The sequence below is a fragment of the Trifolium pratense genome, linkage group LG3 (assembly GCF_020283565.1).
Source record: "Trifolium pratense cultivar HEN17-A07 linkage group LG3, ARS_RC_1.1, whole genome shotgun sequence".
Lineage (NCBI taxonomy): Eukaryota > Viridiplantae > Streptophyta > Magnoliopsida > Fabales > Fabaceae > Trifolium > Trifolium pratense.
In genome coordinates, this window is record NC_060061.1 from 2,934,119 (window position 1) to 2,951,326 (window position 17,208).

At 33.3% G+C, this 17,208-nt stretch overlaps 3 protein-coding genes across 3 annotated transcripts; all 3 read left to right on the forward strand.

Moving 5' to 3' along the window:
- The first annotated feature begins 479 nt into the window (after positions 1-479).
- Positions 480-1,601, forward strand: LOC123916336 (uncharacterized protein At5g39865). Its single transcript, XM_045967773.1, has one exon. It carries the CDS (start codon positions 579-581, stop codon positions 1,410-1,412), a length of 834 nt encoding a protein of 277 aa, XP_045823729.1. The 5' UTR covers positions 480-578; the 3' UTR covers positions 1,413-1,601.
- A 5,439-nt stretch (positions 1,602-7,040) lies between these two features.
- On the forward strand, positions 7,041-9,982 carry LOC123917683 (uncharacterized GPI-anchored protein At4g28100). The gene is made up of 2 exons (XM_045969471.1): positions 7,041-7,931; positions 9,201-9,982. The coding sequence occupies exons 1-2, from the start codon at positions 7,236-7,238 to the stop codon at positions 9,525-9,527; spliced, it is 1,023 nt and encodes a 340-aa protein (XP_045825427.1). The 5' UTR covers positions 7,041-7,235; the 3' UTR covers positions 9,528-9,982.
- Positions 9,983-14,115: 4,133 nt separating this feature from the next.
- On the forward strand, positions 14,116-15,922 carry LOC123916894 (protein MOTHER of FT and TFL1). The gene is made up of 4 exons (XM_045968468.1): positions 14,116-14,409; positions 14,514-14,575; positions 14,672-14,712; positions 15,556-15,922. Exons 1-4 carry the CDS (start codon positions 14,158-14,160, stop codon positions 15,774-15,776), a joined length of 576 nt encoding a protein of 191 aa, XP_045824424.1. The 5' UTR covers positions 14,116-14,157; the 3' UTR covers positions 15,777-15,922.
- The last annotated feature ends 1,286 nt before the right edge of the window (positions 15,923-17,208 follow it).

The window sequence follows — 17,208 nt, forward strand, 5'->3', positions numbered from 1 at the left end:
CCAATGGTTGATATATCATATATGAAGAAGAGAGAGAATCAACCAACATCAACAATTGGATTATACAAAAGGAGAAAAAACATGAGAGAAAATTGGAGATGATTCAAATCCTAAGTACTGGTACTTAAAAAAATAAGTACCTACCATTAGAAATAATCTAAACAAGTGACAATAATCACTTTAAGTATCAATTTTGTAGTGTTGAATTAGTCGTAACTCCCTGTTATCTAATCTTTAAAAGCTGTAAATACTTTATTTATAATAATAATAATAATAATAATAATAATAAATAAATTATTTCACAAAAAAAATACTAATAAATAGCCTTATGAATAGTAGAAAATTAAGAGCGGGATAAATATTCAAGAGAAAAGAAAAGGTTCACGTGACTTGACTCGTGAGAGAGCAAGAACCAACCTTGTGGTTTTCATTTAAAAAAGGCAAAATAAATAGATAGAGTAAGTCATAATTAATGTCCTTGTCTTTCTCTTTAGCAGTTACTACTACCTAGTTTCACTATCACTCACTCTAAATTCAAATTTCAAATTAGCAGAGAACACAGAAACAGTAACATCATCATGGGTTGCGTGTCTTCAAATCTGTTGAACCACGAAGACGAGTTAGGCCAACTCACCACCTCAGCACTCGGCCACCACATCGTCTCTCTAACTTCCACCACTTATGGCCTTCTCAACACCCTCGATCCAACCACCACCACCACCACTCCACCACCACCTTCTCGTTTCTCCATCAAACCCCTCCGCTCCGAACCACCTGAAATCATCAACTCTTGGGAACTCATGGAAGGTCTCGACACAGAAAGCTTCCGTTTCTCACCTTTACCACCCTCTCACAAAGAAAACTCCAACCCTAATCGAAACCCTGCTTTGAAAAAACCCGTTTCGACTCTCTCGGATCGGTTCGAGAAAATATGTCCACCTAACGGAGAGAAAAAAGTGGTGATCTACACGACCACGTTGAGAGGCGTTAGAAGAACGTTCGAGGCTTGCAATGCGGTGAGAGCGGCTTTTGATGCGTTTGGCGTGCAAATCTGTGAGCGTGACGTGTCGATGGATAGCGGGTTTAAAGAGGAACTGAGGGAACTTCTGAAGGGGAAGGAAGCTACGGTGGTTCCTCCGAGAGTGTTTGTAAAGGGTTTCTACATTGGTGGTGCTGAAGAGATGTTGAAGGTTGTGGAAGAGGGTTTGTTGGGAGAGGTTCTTCAAGGTTTGCCTAGAAAAGTGGTTGGTGGTGTTTGTGAGGGTTGTGGTGATATGAGATTCTTGCCTTGTTTTCGATGTAATGGAAGTTGCAAGATGGTTCTTCATAAACAGAAACAGGGGAATGCTGTTGTTGTTAAATGTAGTGATTGTAATGAAAATGGGTTAGTTCTGTGCCCACTTTGTAGTTGATTGATTATCATCATGTTTCTTTCTAATTTTGTCATTTACTCACTCACTCACTCATTTGTAGTAACCGTTCTTCTGGTGAATTGTCTCAATTCACAGTTTTTAGACAATTTAGTTCTTTATGCTTACTAAATCTTACTTAAAGCGATCCTTTTGTGTTTTGTGCATTGTTATTACTCACTCAATTTGAATTTGAATTTGAATGAACAAGATTGTGCATTTCATAGGATAGGACAGACATTTGATTTTATATACTTTGCAAAATAGTAACAACTATAAGCCTTAATTGTGAAACTAACAGAACCTGTGTAAGTAAGGGATATATGATTGTGTAGATAGATTCTTTGCTTCAATCAATAGAACCAAGGGACTCCCTTGGTTTCCCACAGAAGCCTCCAAAGTATTTCTAACTATACTACTGATGTGGTGTGTGTGTGTGGACCCATTATCAGAAAACATGAATACATAATTTAGCACAAAACTTTTAGCATTGCTTATGGAACAAGTTTGGAGATTCTGGTTTCCTTGATGTGAAGGAGAACCATGCAATCCATGTTCGTGATCACAACTTCTCTAGTGTTGAATGGGGGTTAGTTAACTACTACAATGTTAGCAAGAACTAAACAGTAATCTTGTTGAGCCTCCACTAAGAAATATATAGATTATAACTAATTAGGCTTAAGGTAGACAATCCAGGAGTGTGGTTTATATACACTGTCATCTTGAGCTATTGCCATGGTCTTCATTGCGAAAGATGATCCTAAAGCATCTGAATGCTTACTTCCTCGAATCCTAGCCCTGAATATTTTCCTTCCTGTTGAGTCTGCTACTGCCACATGGTAAAGGGCTATCTGTTTTTATGGAAAGGATGAGTAGTTTTAGGTTGAATGTTGAGAATTTCTGATCTTGAAGGAAATTTATTTATGTTGGTCATATGAAGTGAAAGTGTGAAACATGCATCCATATCATTCATGAGTTAATAAAAAATCAGTGATATAATTTGATTAGTATTCTTGCTATGTAGTCTAGAGTTTATGCAACTATTCTTTGGATAGTTCTGAGAACTTTGTATAATATCATCTGTATACGAGTATGAAGTGTTTCTACAAGAAAAATACGATAAAAATCAAAAGGCATGCACCATACTTCACTTCTGTGTTTCTACACTTCTACTAATACAGCTGCTCTAGGCCATGGAGGCCATGGACATCAAATATACTTTCTATTTAACGTAATTAGGACTTATAGATCGAAGGATATGATATAACACTTGTAGCAAAAATCACACAAAACAGGACACAATAATTGAGTTGTGTTTATATATTGATTATATTTTCATTTCATTGATGATGATTACTTGGGTTCATAATTAGCTTCACTAAAAAAATACTATTATGTCAATCTTTCTTAAAAGAAATCATACTCATGATTCCCAAAAGATTTCATGCCAAAACATACAAAACTCAAGGGGTTTTTGTTCCCCTTTATAGTGGAAGAAGCCATTGAAGTGTTTCCTTAGGGCAAGTGTTAGTAAACTAAATATCAAAATATTGACTTGAAAAATGTGTGATCAATCATTTCAACACAACTTTTATTTTTTAGGACACATGTTAACTCATATCCAAAAAATAAATGATGAACAATTAGTGAAACCAAAAATAATTAAATATGCTTACATGTGTTATGTTTGTGAATTGAATACTTTCTTTAATTAAACCAGATTTGGCAGTTGGCAAAAAACCCAATTTTGGTGGTTGATTAATGATAACAATGTATTAAAATAGAGACTCTCATCAACAATGTAATTGATAATGCTGAATAGTTATCAAAAGAGTAGTATGTAATGTTTATGGTGGGGTTGGGACTGAGACAGCTCATTCCATTTTCCCTCACCCCTCCTTTTCTAAGGTGCTTTTAAGATCTTTCTATTGTATTGGGTCTAATTGTGCTAATATGTTACGGTCTGAAGAAAATTATTGAGGTACCACTTTTCTTTTCAATTGGTAAGATTGAAAAGTATGAAAAAGGAAAGTCTTGACTGACTCAGTAAGAAAATTATCCAGGTACCTTTTTTCCAATTAGTGTCATGTTTTTTGTTGATTGAACTTTGTTGAATTATGTGTGTACTAGTAGTTTTTTACACTTATAGATGAGATAATGTTACATATAGATGAGATAATGTTGAATTAAGTATCGAATATATAGCTAAATTTAGATGAGATAATGTTAATCATTAATAATTGTCTTTTTATGGTTTGAAAGACAACATTTTTGCTCCAAGGAATGATATGAGCTGTCTGAGAGGGACACAAGCATTTCTCATGATCCATACAAATAAATTCAGAAAAGAGCTGTACTGTATAGTACATGGAAAAGACTTTAATCATGTGTGATGTTTCTTACTTACCATTGTGGTTGTGGAGAGGAGCTGCAGCCTGCAGTCGTTCATTCATAGAACTAAACAGAAAAGATAAAATTCTGACCAAACTGTTTAACTTAAAAAAATGTCATGATTCTGTTTGGTGTCAATAACCTAACTAACCATGTGAATGTGGGGATGAGGGGATCCCGACCTGGGCCGACCCTAATGTTTGAACCTAAATCAAGAAAGATATGATATGAAATCTTCATCTCGGCTAACTTGAGTTAGTAACGCATCTATAACTAATATGTATTTATGAAAATTTATTCTCTACATTCTCGAAACCCACTAACTTTAACGTGAGGATGCGAGAATAAAGGTCAAGCTTGAGTGTTTGACTCTTTGGCCAATCTCGACCTCAACGGTAGAGAATCCGAATTTGTTGAACATTCATTTGCCCTTTTTTTGTGACTATATATAAATCTGAATCCTTTTATAGTGATACACCCCTCCCCAACTTGAACCAAAAAAGAAAAGTAACTTTAACGTACATAAAAGGAAAAGTATCATGTTGATGCAATAACTATAGACTAGACTAGAGTAAATGGGTTCACATGACAAACGACTTAACATGTTGATGAAACTAAACAGTCAAAAAAATAATTAAAGGGGTTGATGAAACTAAAGTTTCATAATTGAAAAAGAGTCGGGCTTTTGCTACCTTTAAGCCTTCTTAAGCAGCTTTATTAGACTGCAAAGCAAAGCGTGCCACTCCTCCAACAATAGAGACAAGGTAAAACAAACACAAATATACTACATAGATAATTAGTTAGTTATCGACATCATAAATTCAGTTTAAAGTTTAACATGTAAAAATACATTATACATCTTGAAAATGCAATTTTGATTGCTACCATTCTAAATCCTTATTCATTCCACCTTGTGTCCGTCCCTATGCCTTCTTCATCCCTTGAACGCGGCCCACCCATCATCGATGTATATCGTCTAGCTGCCCCTGGTCTATTTTTAGCCGTATGTGTATGTATGTATGTATGAATACAAACATATACTTTGTATTCCATGATGAATTGATATTTTGTTACATTTGGAAGTATTTGAAGTATTGGAATGTTTGTCCAGGTCTACAAGAATTTGGTCCATCAATAACCCTTTAAAAATCATCCATCAAACCCCTAAGTTTGTTTACAATCTCTACAACTATTAAAGCACAGGTACAATTTCTGAAAATCTGATAATTAAGATTTATCCACGTGTCAGTTAACCTTCTTTAGTAGCAAAATAGCTTATATTCAATCTTAAACATCGCATTGTAGTAATGAAGGAAAACAGTCAAACTTAAAAAGAGTTACAAATGTAACTTAACATTACCTTAAAGATTAACCGTGCAAATAGAATGTAACATAAATGATCGATTCGATTTCGAAGGAAAAAAAACTTTTAACATACTAATATAGAGAGAGGAGTAAATAGTGAACGTAAAGCAAAGAAAAAACAAAAAGCTTAAGGCTAGCCCATCATGGGGTGTTGGATATATATATCATATAATAATCAAATGACATTGGCAACAGCTGGCTTTTCTTTTTGTTACTTTTTGGCTGGGCACCAATTAGGTTTAGAATTTAGGATAGTGATTATATTATTGAGAAGAAAAAGTACATTTTTATTCATTCAACATCAAAGGTGAAATGGATTTTACTCAACAAGATATAGCTGTCAAAAATACATTAAGCCTATGTTTAGAATGGATTTTATTTTTTGAGTTAAAGAAAAAGACTTTTTTATCTTAGTAAACTTACAAACATAATTTTTTACAATAATCTATGTGTTAATTTTGATTATCCTTTTTATGACGTGGTTAATTAGCTTATTTTTATCACATATTTAACTCTGTTATCCGATCTTTATGTCTCTTGTTTGCACTCTTTTTAAATAGTATATATATTTCACAGGTTGTGGGTGGGGAGTGGGGACACAATTATGCATATGAGACGCTCAAAAGCATAAAATATTGGTTGCAGACCAGTAGGGATGGCAACGGGCGCCCACGGGTGCGGGTTTGAGTGATACCAAACCCACACCCGAAATCAACACCCAAACCCAAACCCAAACCCAAATCTGTTCGGGTGGCAAAACCACACCCACGCCCACACCCATTGGGTTCGGGTTTTTTACACCCAAACCCAAACCCACAACGCATTTTGTACTACGTTGCAAATTTAAGCAAAACAAGGTAAATTTAAGCAAAAACAATGGAATTTAAACATATTGTCAATCACTTAGCAAAAACATAAGTTTAAAATTACAAGGGAATTTAAAATTACAAAATAGTCTTTCAAAAAATTAAATTACAACTAAACCAAAATTAAGTTCTTCCAACTTTCAAGCAAAATTCAAACACAATTTTGGTTTGTGGTTTGTGAAAAACCTAATTTTACTTTTACACTTATATATATATGTGGGGGTATTTAGGTAATTTTAACATGTTTCGGGTGGGTGTATGGGTTTCGGGTGTGGGTTTGAGTGATACCAAACCCACACCCATATTTTCGGGTGTCACCCAAACCCAAACCCAAACCCAGTCAATTCGGGTTTCGCCCGTTGACTTGGGTTTGGGTTCGGGTGGGTCTCACGGGTTTGGGTTTTTCTGCCATCCCTACAGACCAGGCGAATAATGTATTCTAGTTCTAGTACTAACTAAATTGGAACTATAGAATTAACCAAGTCATCAACTAATAAGTAACCATAAATTACTTTGTAAACTGAGCCTTTGAATCTAACATAACATTACAGCTTCATGAATATATATTGGAAAATTTCCGGATTTCATGCTACTAATTCATGATTAAATTAGCAAGGACATATCTACTCAACTCAAGTATATTAATTAATAGAATTCTTTTCAAAGTTCAATAAAATTGCTTAACTTAGTTGATCCGGCAGGTTAGCCAAAATTGTTACCATTTTCAAGTTACATATATTTTCAAGTACAAGTTCTGTTCTTTGCCACCATATATATTATGTAGAGTTGTTGATTTTAGGCTACTTTTCAAACACAAATGTCATGTAATATACTCGAATTAGGCTACTTAATTATGTGACAACAATAACAGTTTTGAAAAGTGACAAGAAAAAGAGATAAAGAACATAAAATTAGACAGTAAAAATTCTGAAAAAGAATACATCATCATCATCAATCTCAATCAACTTCTTTTCTTCCATCCCAGTAATCCCTTCCCTAGTACCAGTAACTTTCCTTTACTGAGTTAGTAATAGCAACAGCAATAGCAATTAGCTGAACCCCACACCACACACCCTCTTTATTATTTTCTCCTTTCCCTTCCCTTTGCTTGTGAGTCTGTCCCAACCCAACCAAACCCATACCTCACCAAAAATATTCTCTTCTTTCTTTTCTTGAATTCTCATTCACTTCACTCACACACACCATGAAAATGATGATGACACTGACACTTCTCATCTTGTTCACTCTCTTCATAATTCCTTCCAATCTATCTCTCCCTGTCCCTATACCTGATGCAGCAACAATTCAACCTCTCAAACAAAATCCATCTTCATCATCTTCACAAGGATTAACAATCCCTGCCTTCCCAGAACAAGCTGATGTTGCAAGATGTCCATTAAGTCTCTCAGATGAACATTTCAATGGAATCAAAAACGCATGCTCTTCTAAATCCAACAAACATCATGCTTCTTCTGATTCTGATCATTACAATCAACTCCACCGTAGTAGTCGATGTTGTCCTGTTCTTGCTGCCTGGCTCTATTCTGCTTATTCAGCAACTGCTCTTGGTGGAGGATTGGAACATGGACACACCTCTTCTTATGATATGCCTTTGTTACCAGATGATTCTGAAACATGTGAGAGTGATTTGGGAAAGGCTTTGAAACTTAGAGGAATTCAACTTTTTCAACCAAATGAGACTTGTGATTTGGTTTATTGTTATTGTGGTATTAGGCTTCACCCTTTGACTTGTCCTGAATCATTTAAACTTACTCATAGTGGAAATCTTGTTGGAGATGAAAGTGTCAAGAGATTAGAGACAAATTGCTTGAGTAGTAGTAGTACAAATGGATTTCCTGGTCTAGGAGGTTGTTCTAAGTGCTTGCATAGTCTCTATTCGGTAAGTAACTTTTATGTGAAAAATACTGATTTTGTTAAATTGTTTTGCTCTTTTTACCTTTCTTATGCACTTGTTTTTACTTGGATCTTATTCAAAATTCAACAAGGTTTCATCTTCATTTGAAACTTTCAAGCTTCATGCTTGGTAATTGGGGGAAATGTCTGTCTTTTCACACTATAATTTTAGTTAAAGAACCTTAATTAATTAACAGAAGAAATAGACCATAGTTAAATAAATGAATGAGGGTATTTGAATCTGATGTGCCTATTAATAGATTGAAACATGCAATGTCACTATCTGAGTCTTCAGAATAAATGGAAGTTTTTTAGATTGTTGATGTCATTTTTTTTTTTTTTTATCTATTTTGTTAACCTCTTGTAAAGATTGCATCACAAAATTTGATGACTTAAATAGTATCCAATGTGCAAAACAAGCTATTGCTTAAAAGAAGAGTTTTGTATCTTAAATGAAAAGACATCATAATCAATTTTAAAGCAGCTCTTTACATATTTGGATTGGTGGTGAGTTTGATGAAATTATGGTGGTTGTTTATGGTGGACAACCACCGTAATTTTGAAAAAAGTTACACTGTGGATTCATAAAAAATTATGGTGTCAATGTGATTTTTTCAAATTCAATTTCAAAGTGATTCCAAACTGTCAATTTTAATTCGTAGTTACTGACATTAGATGACAACATCTGTAGCCACATTTGGATAAGTGGAAGTATCAGGGTTCGAACCTCCATCCCTAAATATAAAATGCAATGTCCATACCAATTGAGTTATTTTCACGGGGACGATCTTTTTCTTGACTGCTAATGAGTAAAAGTGAAATATTACCGTCCATTCCTTTGATTCACATTTCCTACTTAAGGAATAAGTTACTGGCATTAGATGACAACATCTCTGTAGCCACATTTGGATTTATCGTTCCTGTTTCTGATTTATAGTTTGTAGTAATTTACAAAAACGCTGTCCCAGTGTCCCTTGCTTGTGTATAAAATCCATGCACTGTTTCAGAATCCAAAGTTATTATTAAAAAAACTTGAACTTGAGTTGTTGTTTTTTATTGCATTTGAAGATACGACTTAGTGTATTACTTGAGAAAAAATAAATTAATCATAGCATAACATAATATTCAATATTGATCATGTGCAGTTTTGACTATTTTTCATTGAAAGGATGTTACACCAAACCAAACCTATTTATTATGCAGAATAATTAATGTGGTTATCCAATTGAAATAATAATGGTGCTTATATATACAGCTTAGAAAGAAGAGTTCAAATTCAAGCAAATCAGGAGATAGAACAACCAAGATACATAACAAAGATTGTGAACTAATGGGATTGACATGGCTTCTAGCTAAGAACAGGAACGCTTACATTCACACGGTTACTTTGGTTCTTCGTGCATTGATGTTGAATCCTGATGGTTCTGATCCACAATCATGCACCCTCAATAGTGATGGAATGCCTCTTGCTGTTGATTCCTCTGAATTGTATGATCAATCTTCATCAATCAAATTTCATGCTCCAATATTTCTTTTACTAGTTATAGTTATGCATTTCATTCTATTATTATCCACTTATTAACTCAAATGAGAACAAAATGATTCATCCTCTCTCTATCTTGGCATTTGTAAATTTCAATCTTAGCTTTGGTGCCTATAGTTACTAGGGGTGTAATTTTTCTTAGTTATTAATTGAAATTGAAATTGAAATTGGGGTGACATGTTTTTTATTAATCGACCGATTTTGCCGATGATTAATCTCTTATGTATAACATGATGCATGGTTTATCACCTCTAGTGAAGTGAAGTGAAGTCTCTCCTCTCAATCACATTTTTTAATATCTGGGTTGAAATCTTTGACACAAGATTCATAAAGTTTTATAATATAATTTTGGTAGGCCTGAACTAGAGCACTTAGCACTACCATACCATGTGCTTATAGTGACTAGTGCATTGTTTTGGTGGGACAAAAAATTGGATGTACTATGACTAGTTTGGTTTCATTATTTTAGAGACAGTTGTGTGCTTCACGGGCTAGCTAGTTATCATTTATAGTTTAAGCTAACTTTTCTTCACTACAATGCTCATAGTCATATATATATTCTTTGTCAACACAATTAATGTGGTTTGCTATCTTAATTAATCTAGGATAAGGACGTATCACAATACAAGTTCAACATGAAATTAAAACATGGCATGCAAATGTGGAAAATCAGATTAAAAAACTAGTTAGGTAATTTTCATGGACAGAAAAAAGCATGAGTTCTACAACAATAATTAATAAGACCTTGTTTGTTGACTATGAAAATTGAAAATGTTGTCCTTGTCGATGAAAGTTATACTCTTACCATTTGTGTTTAATTAGACCTTAGTTAGTTGATATATATATGAACTAATACACATTGCAGATTTGCAATGACCATTTTGAAGTTAAAGCATGATACAACTAACCTAATTATCTTTTTAGGATTCTTTTATATCTCTTTTTGGAAGAATTCAAAAGACTTAGTTCATAAGGTGGTAAAGTGGAATAGGTCTCCCACCGTGAAACACTTATTTTCACCCTTAGATTATGAATGTCCACAATAAGCCATAATAAAAATTTTATATTGTACACTTTCTTCGTATGTTTAGATGTTCTCTAATATAATTGAATTTGATGTTATAATTGATTCTGATTTCAACTCTGAAACTAAGATTTCATATTTATCGAATATAGACAAAGAAAGACTTAAAAAATTAATTGTCAATGAAAAAACTTTAATTTGAGGTCATTCATAACACTCGTCCTAAATAAATAAAATAATAAATACAATTTTGGTAAATCTATTGATTTCTACACTTGAATAGAGAGGATCAAATAAACTCAGATTCAGATTAAAATAGAGAATCAAAACTCAAAGATTATGGCGGAGGATCCTTCCCGGAACTCTGCCTCGAAATGTCTCTGGCGAACTTTTTTCCTCCATCCTAGTTCCTGCATCAAACTTCAGTTGAACACCTAATTTTTACAGAAAACTCCATATGCAAATTGACATCTCTATATTTGTCACTCATATTTAGAATTTCAAACTTCAATTGAACAGATAATTTTTGCAGAAAACTAGTGAAATTGATTTCTCTACATTTGTCACTCATATTTAGAATTTCAAAACCAGATGAAATTGACTTCTCTACAATTATCACATATTTAGAATTTCAAACAAATGATTTGTACATAAAACTGTTACCAGATGAAATTGACTTCTCTAAGTTTGTCACTCATATTTAGAATGTCAAACATACAACTTTTGCAGAAAACTCTATTACCTGATAAAATTGACTTCTCTACATTTGTCACTCATATTTAAAATTTCAAACAAACAATTTTTTTCAGAAAACTCTTACTGGATGAAATTGACTTCTCTACATTTGTCACTCATATTTAGAATTTCAAACATATAATTTTTGCAGAAAACTCTGTTACCACCAGATGAAACTGCCGATTTTGGTGGGGCTGACAAACATTCTTTATGCTGAGATCATGACGTGTTGACATACATTCTTTGTGCTGAGATTGATATCATGACACTTGTCTGGATGCTGGAATAATGAGTCCCAGATGTTGTATGCTTCTCTGCATTCTCTGCATTCTCTGCATTCTCTGCATTCTCTGCATTCTCTGCATTCTCTGCATTCTCTGCATTCTCTGCATTCTCTGCATTCTCTGCATTCTCTGCATTCTCTGCATTCTCTGCATTCTCTGCATTCTCTGCATTCTCTGCATTCTCTGCATTCTACAGACAAACATTCTTTATGTTGAGATCATGACGGTGTTGACAAACATTCTTTATGCTGAGATTGATATCATGACACTTGTCTGGAGTTATGCTGGAATAATGGGTCCCAGATGTTGTATGCTTATCTGATTCTGTAATTCTGTAATTCTGTAATTCTGTAATTCTGTAATTCTGTAATTCTGTAATTCTGTAATTCTGTAATTCTGTAATTCTGTAATTCTGTAATTCTGTAATTCTGTAATTCTGTAATTCTGTAATTCTGTAATTCTGTAATTCTGTAATTCTGTAATTCTGTAATTCTGTAATTCTGTAATTCTGTAATTCTGTAATTCTGTAATTCTGTAATTCTGTAATTCTGTAATTCTGTAATTCTGTAATTCTGTAATTCTGTAATTCTGTAATTCTGTAATTCTGTAATTCTGTAATTCTCTGCATCTCTGCATACAAACATTCTTTATGTTGAGATCATGACGGTGTTGACAAACATTCTTTATGCTGAGATTGATATCATTACACTTGTCTGGATTTATGCTGGAATAATGGGTCCCAGATGTTGTATGCTTATCTCATTCTGTAATTCTCTGATTCTCTGCATCTCTGATTCTCTGCATCTCTGCATCTCTGCATCTCTATCTCTGCATCTCTATCTCTGCATCTCTATGCTTATCGTTGACAAACATTCTTTATGCTGAGATTGATATCATGACACTTGTCTGGAGTTATGCTGGAATAATGGGTCTCAGATGTTGTATGCTTATCTCATTCTGTAATTCTCTAATTCTCTGATTCTCTGATTCTCTGATTCTCTAATTCTCTGATTCTCTGATTCTCTGATTCTCTGATTCTCTGATTCTCTGATTCTCTGATTCTCTGATTCTCTGATTCTCTGATTCTCTAATTCTCTGATTGACCATACTCTTTAGGAAGGCAACAAGTGTGCAGGCAGACCTTTTGGCTAAATTGGGAGCTTCGCCGAATTCTCCTCTAGTGTTGTCAACGGTTCTCCCAACCGAGTTGTTCAACCTTCTTGATGCTGACAAAACTGGTGTGTGATTTTTATTAGGGAGTAGTCACTTTTATTTTGTTTTTCTCTTTTTTCTCTCTTATAACCAAAAAAGATGAAACTAACTTCTCTATATTTGTTACTCATATTTCCTTGTGGGCTGCACCAAACGGATTTAACGTTGTCCTTCGTTCTAATCCAAAGGAACCTAAACGTGGGTTTTTGTTTTTAATCATCATCGCCATTATGTGCTAGTAATTTCAATCAACGGTGACACAAAAGCCACGTGTAACAAAGTTACAACAGACGGGACAGATGTCATCCACTCTCTGCTCTCTGCTGCTGATTCTCTAATGGCCCTATGCATGAAAGAAAGATATGCCACGGTTTCATTTGACACAAAAAGATGAAACTAAAAATTGAAATAAAATACTGTACAAAATAACTGTCCAATAATAATAATAATAATAATCTTGTCAATAATAATAATAATAATAATCACATTTGTACAAAAAAATTGTAACTTTAAAATTCAAATAAATAATAGTCAAAATAGACAATTTGATAATATCATCAAATTAAAACAAATTTTTTTTATATATTTTTTAAAAAATTTATGTAAAATGATCGAATACGACAATAATTCGAATTAAAAACGCAAGACAAATAGATTGATGACTATATAAATTCAACATGAGCATTAATACTTGATATGTGAAACAAATTAACCAAGCAACCAATATCAAACAGATAATCACCAACAAAAAAACAAGCGAAGGAGAAAAAGAAAACAAGAGAAAAACACAAAATATTGTTTACTCGAATAATACTAGCAACACACTCTTTAACAAACACACTCCAACACACTCTCTTTTGTTGGTTGAAATTCACATGGGTCCCATAAAAAAAATGTGGACCCATATAACTTTTATGAGACTCATATAAATTTTAACCAATAGAAAAAAGTGTATTAGAGTGTGTTTGTTAAAGAGTGTGTTTCTAGCATTCCTCTTGTTTACTCAGTTTGGTACAAAGATGACCTATGTTCGTTGGACCGAACTGAATAATCAATATCACGTGTTTTTTCTTTTCTCCTTTTTATCACTTGTTATTATTGTTACCGCTTAATTTTCATTCTCATTCTTTTGCTCCACACATCAAGTATTATATTGATGTGATTTATCACGAATTCACAACAAAAAAGTTAGATTATTCTTTTTAGTTTTAAATATAAAAAATTGAATCAAATTTATCAAATTTATTGACCAATTTTATTTTTTATATTTATTGAAAGTTTTTTATAAGCATATTTATAACAGAAGGTAGTAGCAACTAGTATATAAAGGGTGTTCCTGAGCACAATTGTAAACCACACACACCATCTCGTCCATCATCCTAAGCGCTTGTCTTCTTTTTTCCTTTCTTCTTTTATGCCTTTATCTTTCAAAAACAACTTGATTCCAATTTTGTTCATTGCTTTTATGATGCTGGCTACCTCAGTTGATCCTTTGGTTGTTGGTCGTGTGATCGGAGATGTTGTTGACATGTTCATCCCATCTGTTGGCATGTCTGTTTACTTTGGTCCTAAACATGTCACTAATGGTTGTGACATTAAGCCATCCATGGCTATCAACCCTCCTAAGATCACTCTCACCGGAAAGATGGATAATCTCTACACTCTTGTTAGTCACTTAACTACATATAATCATCTTAATATTATTTTTTATATTGCATGCATATATATATATGATCGGTTTTGCTTTAACGATTTTGTTTGTGCATGCAGGTTATGACTGATCCGGACGCGCCTAGTCCGAGTGAGCCCAGCATGCGGGAGCTGTTACACTGGTCAGTCATTTTTATTTTCTTTCTTTTTGATCAACTCGATCTACACTTCTTTTTTATATTTATATAAAGATCTTCCTTCATGTTTTCATTTTTCAGGATTGTGGTTGATATCCCAGGGGGGACAAACCCGAAGAGAGGTATAAATGAAAAGAAACCATCTGCATGCTTCACACTATTTTATTTTTCTTATTATCATGACAGCTTGTTTCATGTTGCATGCATATATATGCATGAGTACTTTTATTTATATAATAATTCTTCTACTTTGACAAATTTCATGTTCATGAATGATGTTTTGAGATGGCATGCATATGCATATGCATATGCATATATAGTGTGTTGTTAGCAAACATTTGAAAAGAAAAATGAAAGCTTAATTTATGCGCCTTTCTTATTTATGTTTCTTCCAGCTGCATATATATATATATATAATATGCCAACTGTTGATTTCAGAAATGTTTGTTTGTTCCGTTTCTATCACAAGATAAAAAATAATGGACAATGCATGCATGTTGTTTGGCTTTTCATATATGTTTTGTTTTGAGGTCTCTCTCTTTCTGAAAAATATCACAGAATTTCAGGCATACATTACATCACATCCATCCAGTTTCCACACTCTTTAATTTCAATCTAAATAACAAATCATCTTTCCACACATGCATGCTTCTTTAATTTATATATTGAATCTGGATCCAATGCTGCCTTCCATCCTCCACCTGCCCTGTTAGATGACATGTATTTTTCCTTGAGATCATCACACGTGGCGCATAGCTTGCTTGCATGTGACAAAAGTGGGTGCTTGAATTTCATGGTCAATGTGTCAAACATGAAGAGTTCCACTTGGTTCAAAGAGAAGAGTATATGAAACCACACTTATTTATTTATTTATTTAGTGCATGATAATATGGTAGAATAAAATTATAAAATAACCTTATTAAGTAGTAATAATGTTGTTGTTAATTGCGGTTGCATACATGCAGGAAAGGAGATTTTGCCATACATAGGACCAAAGCCACCAATTGGGATTCACAGATACATAATGGTACTGTTTGAGCAGAAGGGACCGATCGGTATGATGGAGCAACCAACAACTCGAGTTAGCTTCAACACTCGTTATTTTGCAAGTCAGTTAGACCTTGGTCTCCCAGTAGCCACTGTGTATTTCAATTCACAGAAAGAGCCTCGGTCTAAGAGGCGTTGAACTAATTAATAAATAGTTTTGCTGCATTCATGCCGCATCAATAATATGAATGAATGAATAATGGGGCCGAGGAGGGTGTGTTTATATATATATAGTTATATTATAGTCTCAGTCATAAGAACAATGTGCTAGCTTGTTGTGGCTCGGAAGGATGATGAACTTATCTATTTCCTATATATATAATATATGCTTCTCCTTTGGTAATTTATAAAAATATATTATTATATATTAATTAATGTGCTAGCTAGCTAGCTATTTGTCTTGTGTGCTAATATTGATATATGCATCAAAAATATAATAATTAAGATTCTAATATGATTAATGTCTGAGGAGTGGTGAAGGTGATATGTATGGGCTAACTAATAGTAATATCATAGGCTCTTATGTTTCGAATGAATTAATCAACGTTGATTGATAGTCGGAAACATGAGAGCTTAGGATTGATAGCTTAGGTAGAGGAGAGTTTTATTTGTTTGGGATCAGGATTTGGTAGCCGTCCTGATTCATTCTGAATGGCCAAGTCCCCCCAACGAGTTTAAAACTTAGCTTATTAACTAATTATTGACATTGCTTCATCTATTTGGAAATTGAAAAATTTATATAATGTCTCAAATTATATTCAAAGATTTCTTATTTTTATTGGAGAGAATATCATCACTTTACCTCGCATCCTCCAAAAACTTTTCATTTTTCCTCTAAAACTCGCAAACATGCCCTTGAGAGACAAGTAAATTACCAACAAGACTATAACCCTGCAATTAGATTAAATAATAATTATGATGCATTGAAGAAATTAAGGAATTATAAGGATTCAATTGAAATATACGCTATTTCAAAATCTACAATGCTATTATTCTTTCTTTTTTTTTTACAAAACAATGCTATTATTCTTATAATCGAATGTTGGGTTTAATTCAACCTACAAAATTGATTAGATTGCCTCTACTTTAAAGACATAATTTATTCGGATCATCTTGTAACTTCTTAGCGATTATTTGGGATAAAATTAGTGCAGACAACTATATATATATATGTATAATGAGAAATATATTATATTATAAACAAGATTTAGTGAATTTCATATCTAATTTAGAAGATCTAACGATTATAAGCTTTCCTTCATGTCTTGGATGTCCTCACTTTTGGTGTGAATAAGCATTACAATTAGGTTAAAAAAGGGACTTAAAAATGACGATTCTGACTTAAATAGAGAACATTATTTCATTTTTCACAAGCCAAGAGTATATTGATATCAAATATGAATCTTGAATGTATAAATATATCTTGAGGGGAGAGAGGATTATCACAATTTTGTGTTAGAAGAATTTTAATCTCATAACTAGATCAAAACTCATGAGTCAATTTTTAGTCTCTTAGGCGATATATGTTTGGATGTTTGAAGGGAAATAAAGTAACCAAATCCAAAGTTCAA

Excerpts from the sequence above, each read along its gene's own strand:
- LOC123917683 (XM_045969471.1), top strand. The coding sequence starts at position 7,236 with ATGAAAATGATGATGACACTGACACTTCTCATCTTGTTCACTCTCTTC. Across the intron at positions 7,932-9,200 it reads GCTTGCATAGTCTCTATTCG|CTTAGAAAGAAGAGTTCAAA; the intron begins GTAAGTAACTTT and ends TTATATATACAG.
- LOC123916336 (XM_045967773.1), top strand. The coding sequence starts at position 579 with ATGGGTTGCGTGTCTTCAAATCTGTTGAACCACGAAGACGAGTTAGGC.
- LOC123916894 (XM_045968468.1), top strand. The coding sequence starts at position 14,158 with ATGCCTTTATCTTTCAAAAACAACTTGATTCCAATTTTGTTCATTGCT. Across the intron at positions 14,410-14,513 it reads TGGATAATCTCTACACTCTT|GTTATGACTGATCCGGACGC; the intron begins GTTAGTCACTTA and ends TTGTGCATGCAG. Across the intron at positions 14,576-14,671 it reads ATGCGGGAGCTGTTACACTG|GATTGTGGTTGATATCCCAG; the intron begins GTCAGTCATTTT and ends TTCATTTTTCAG.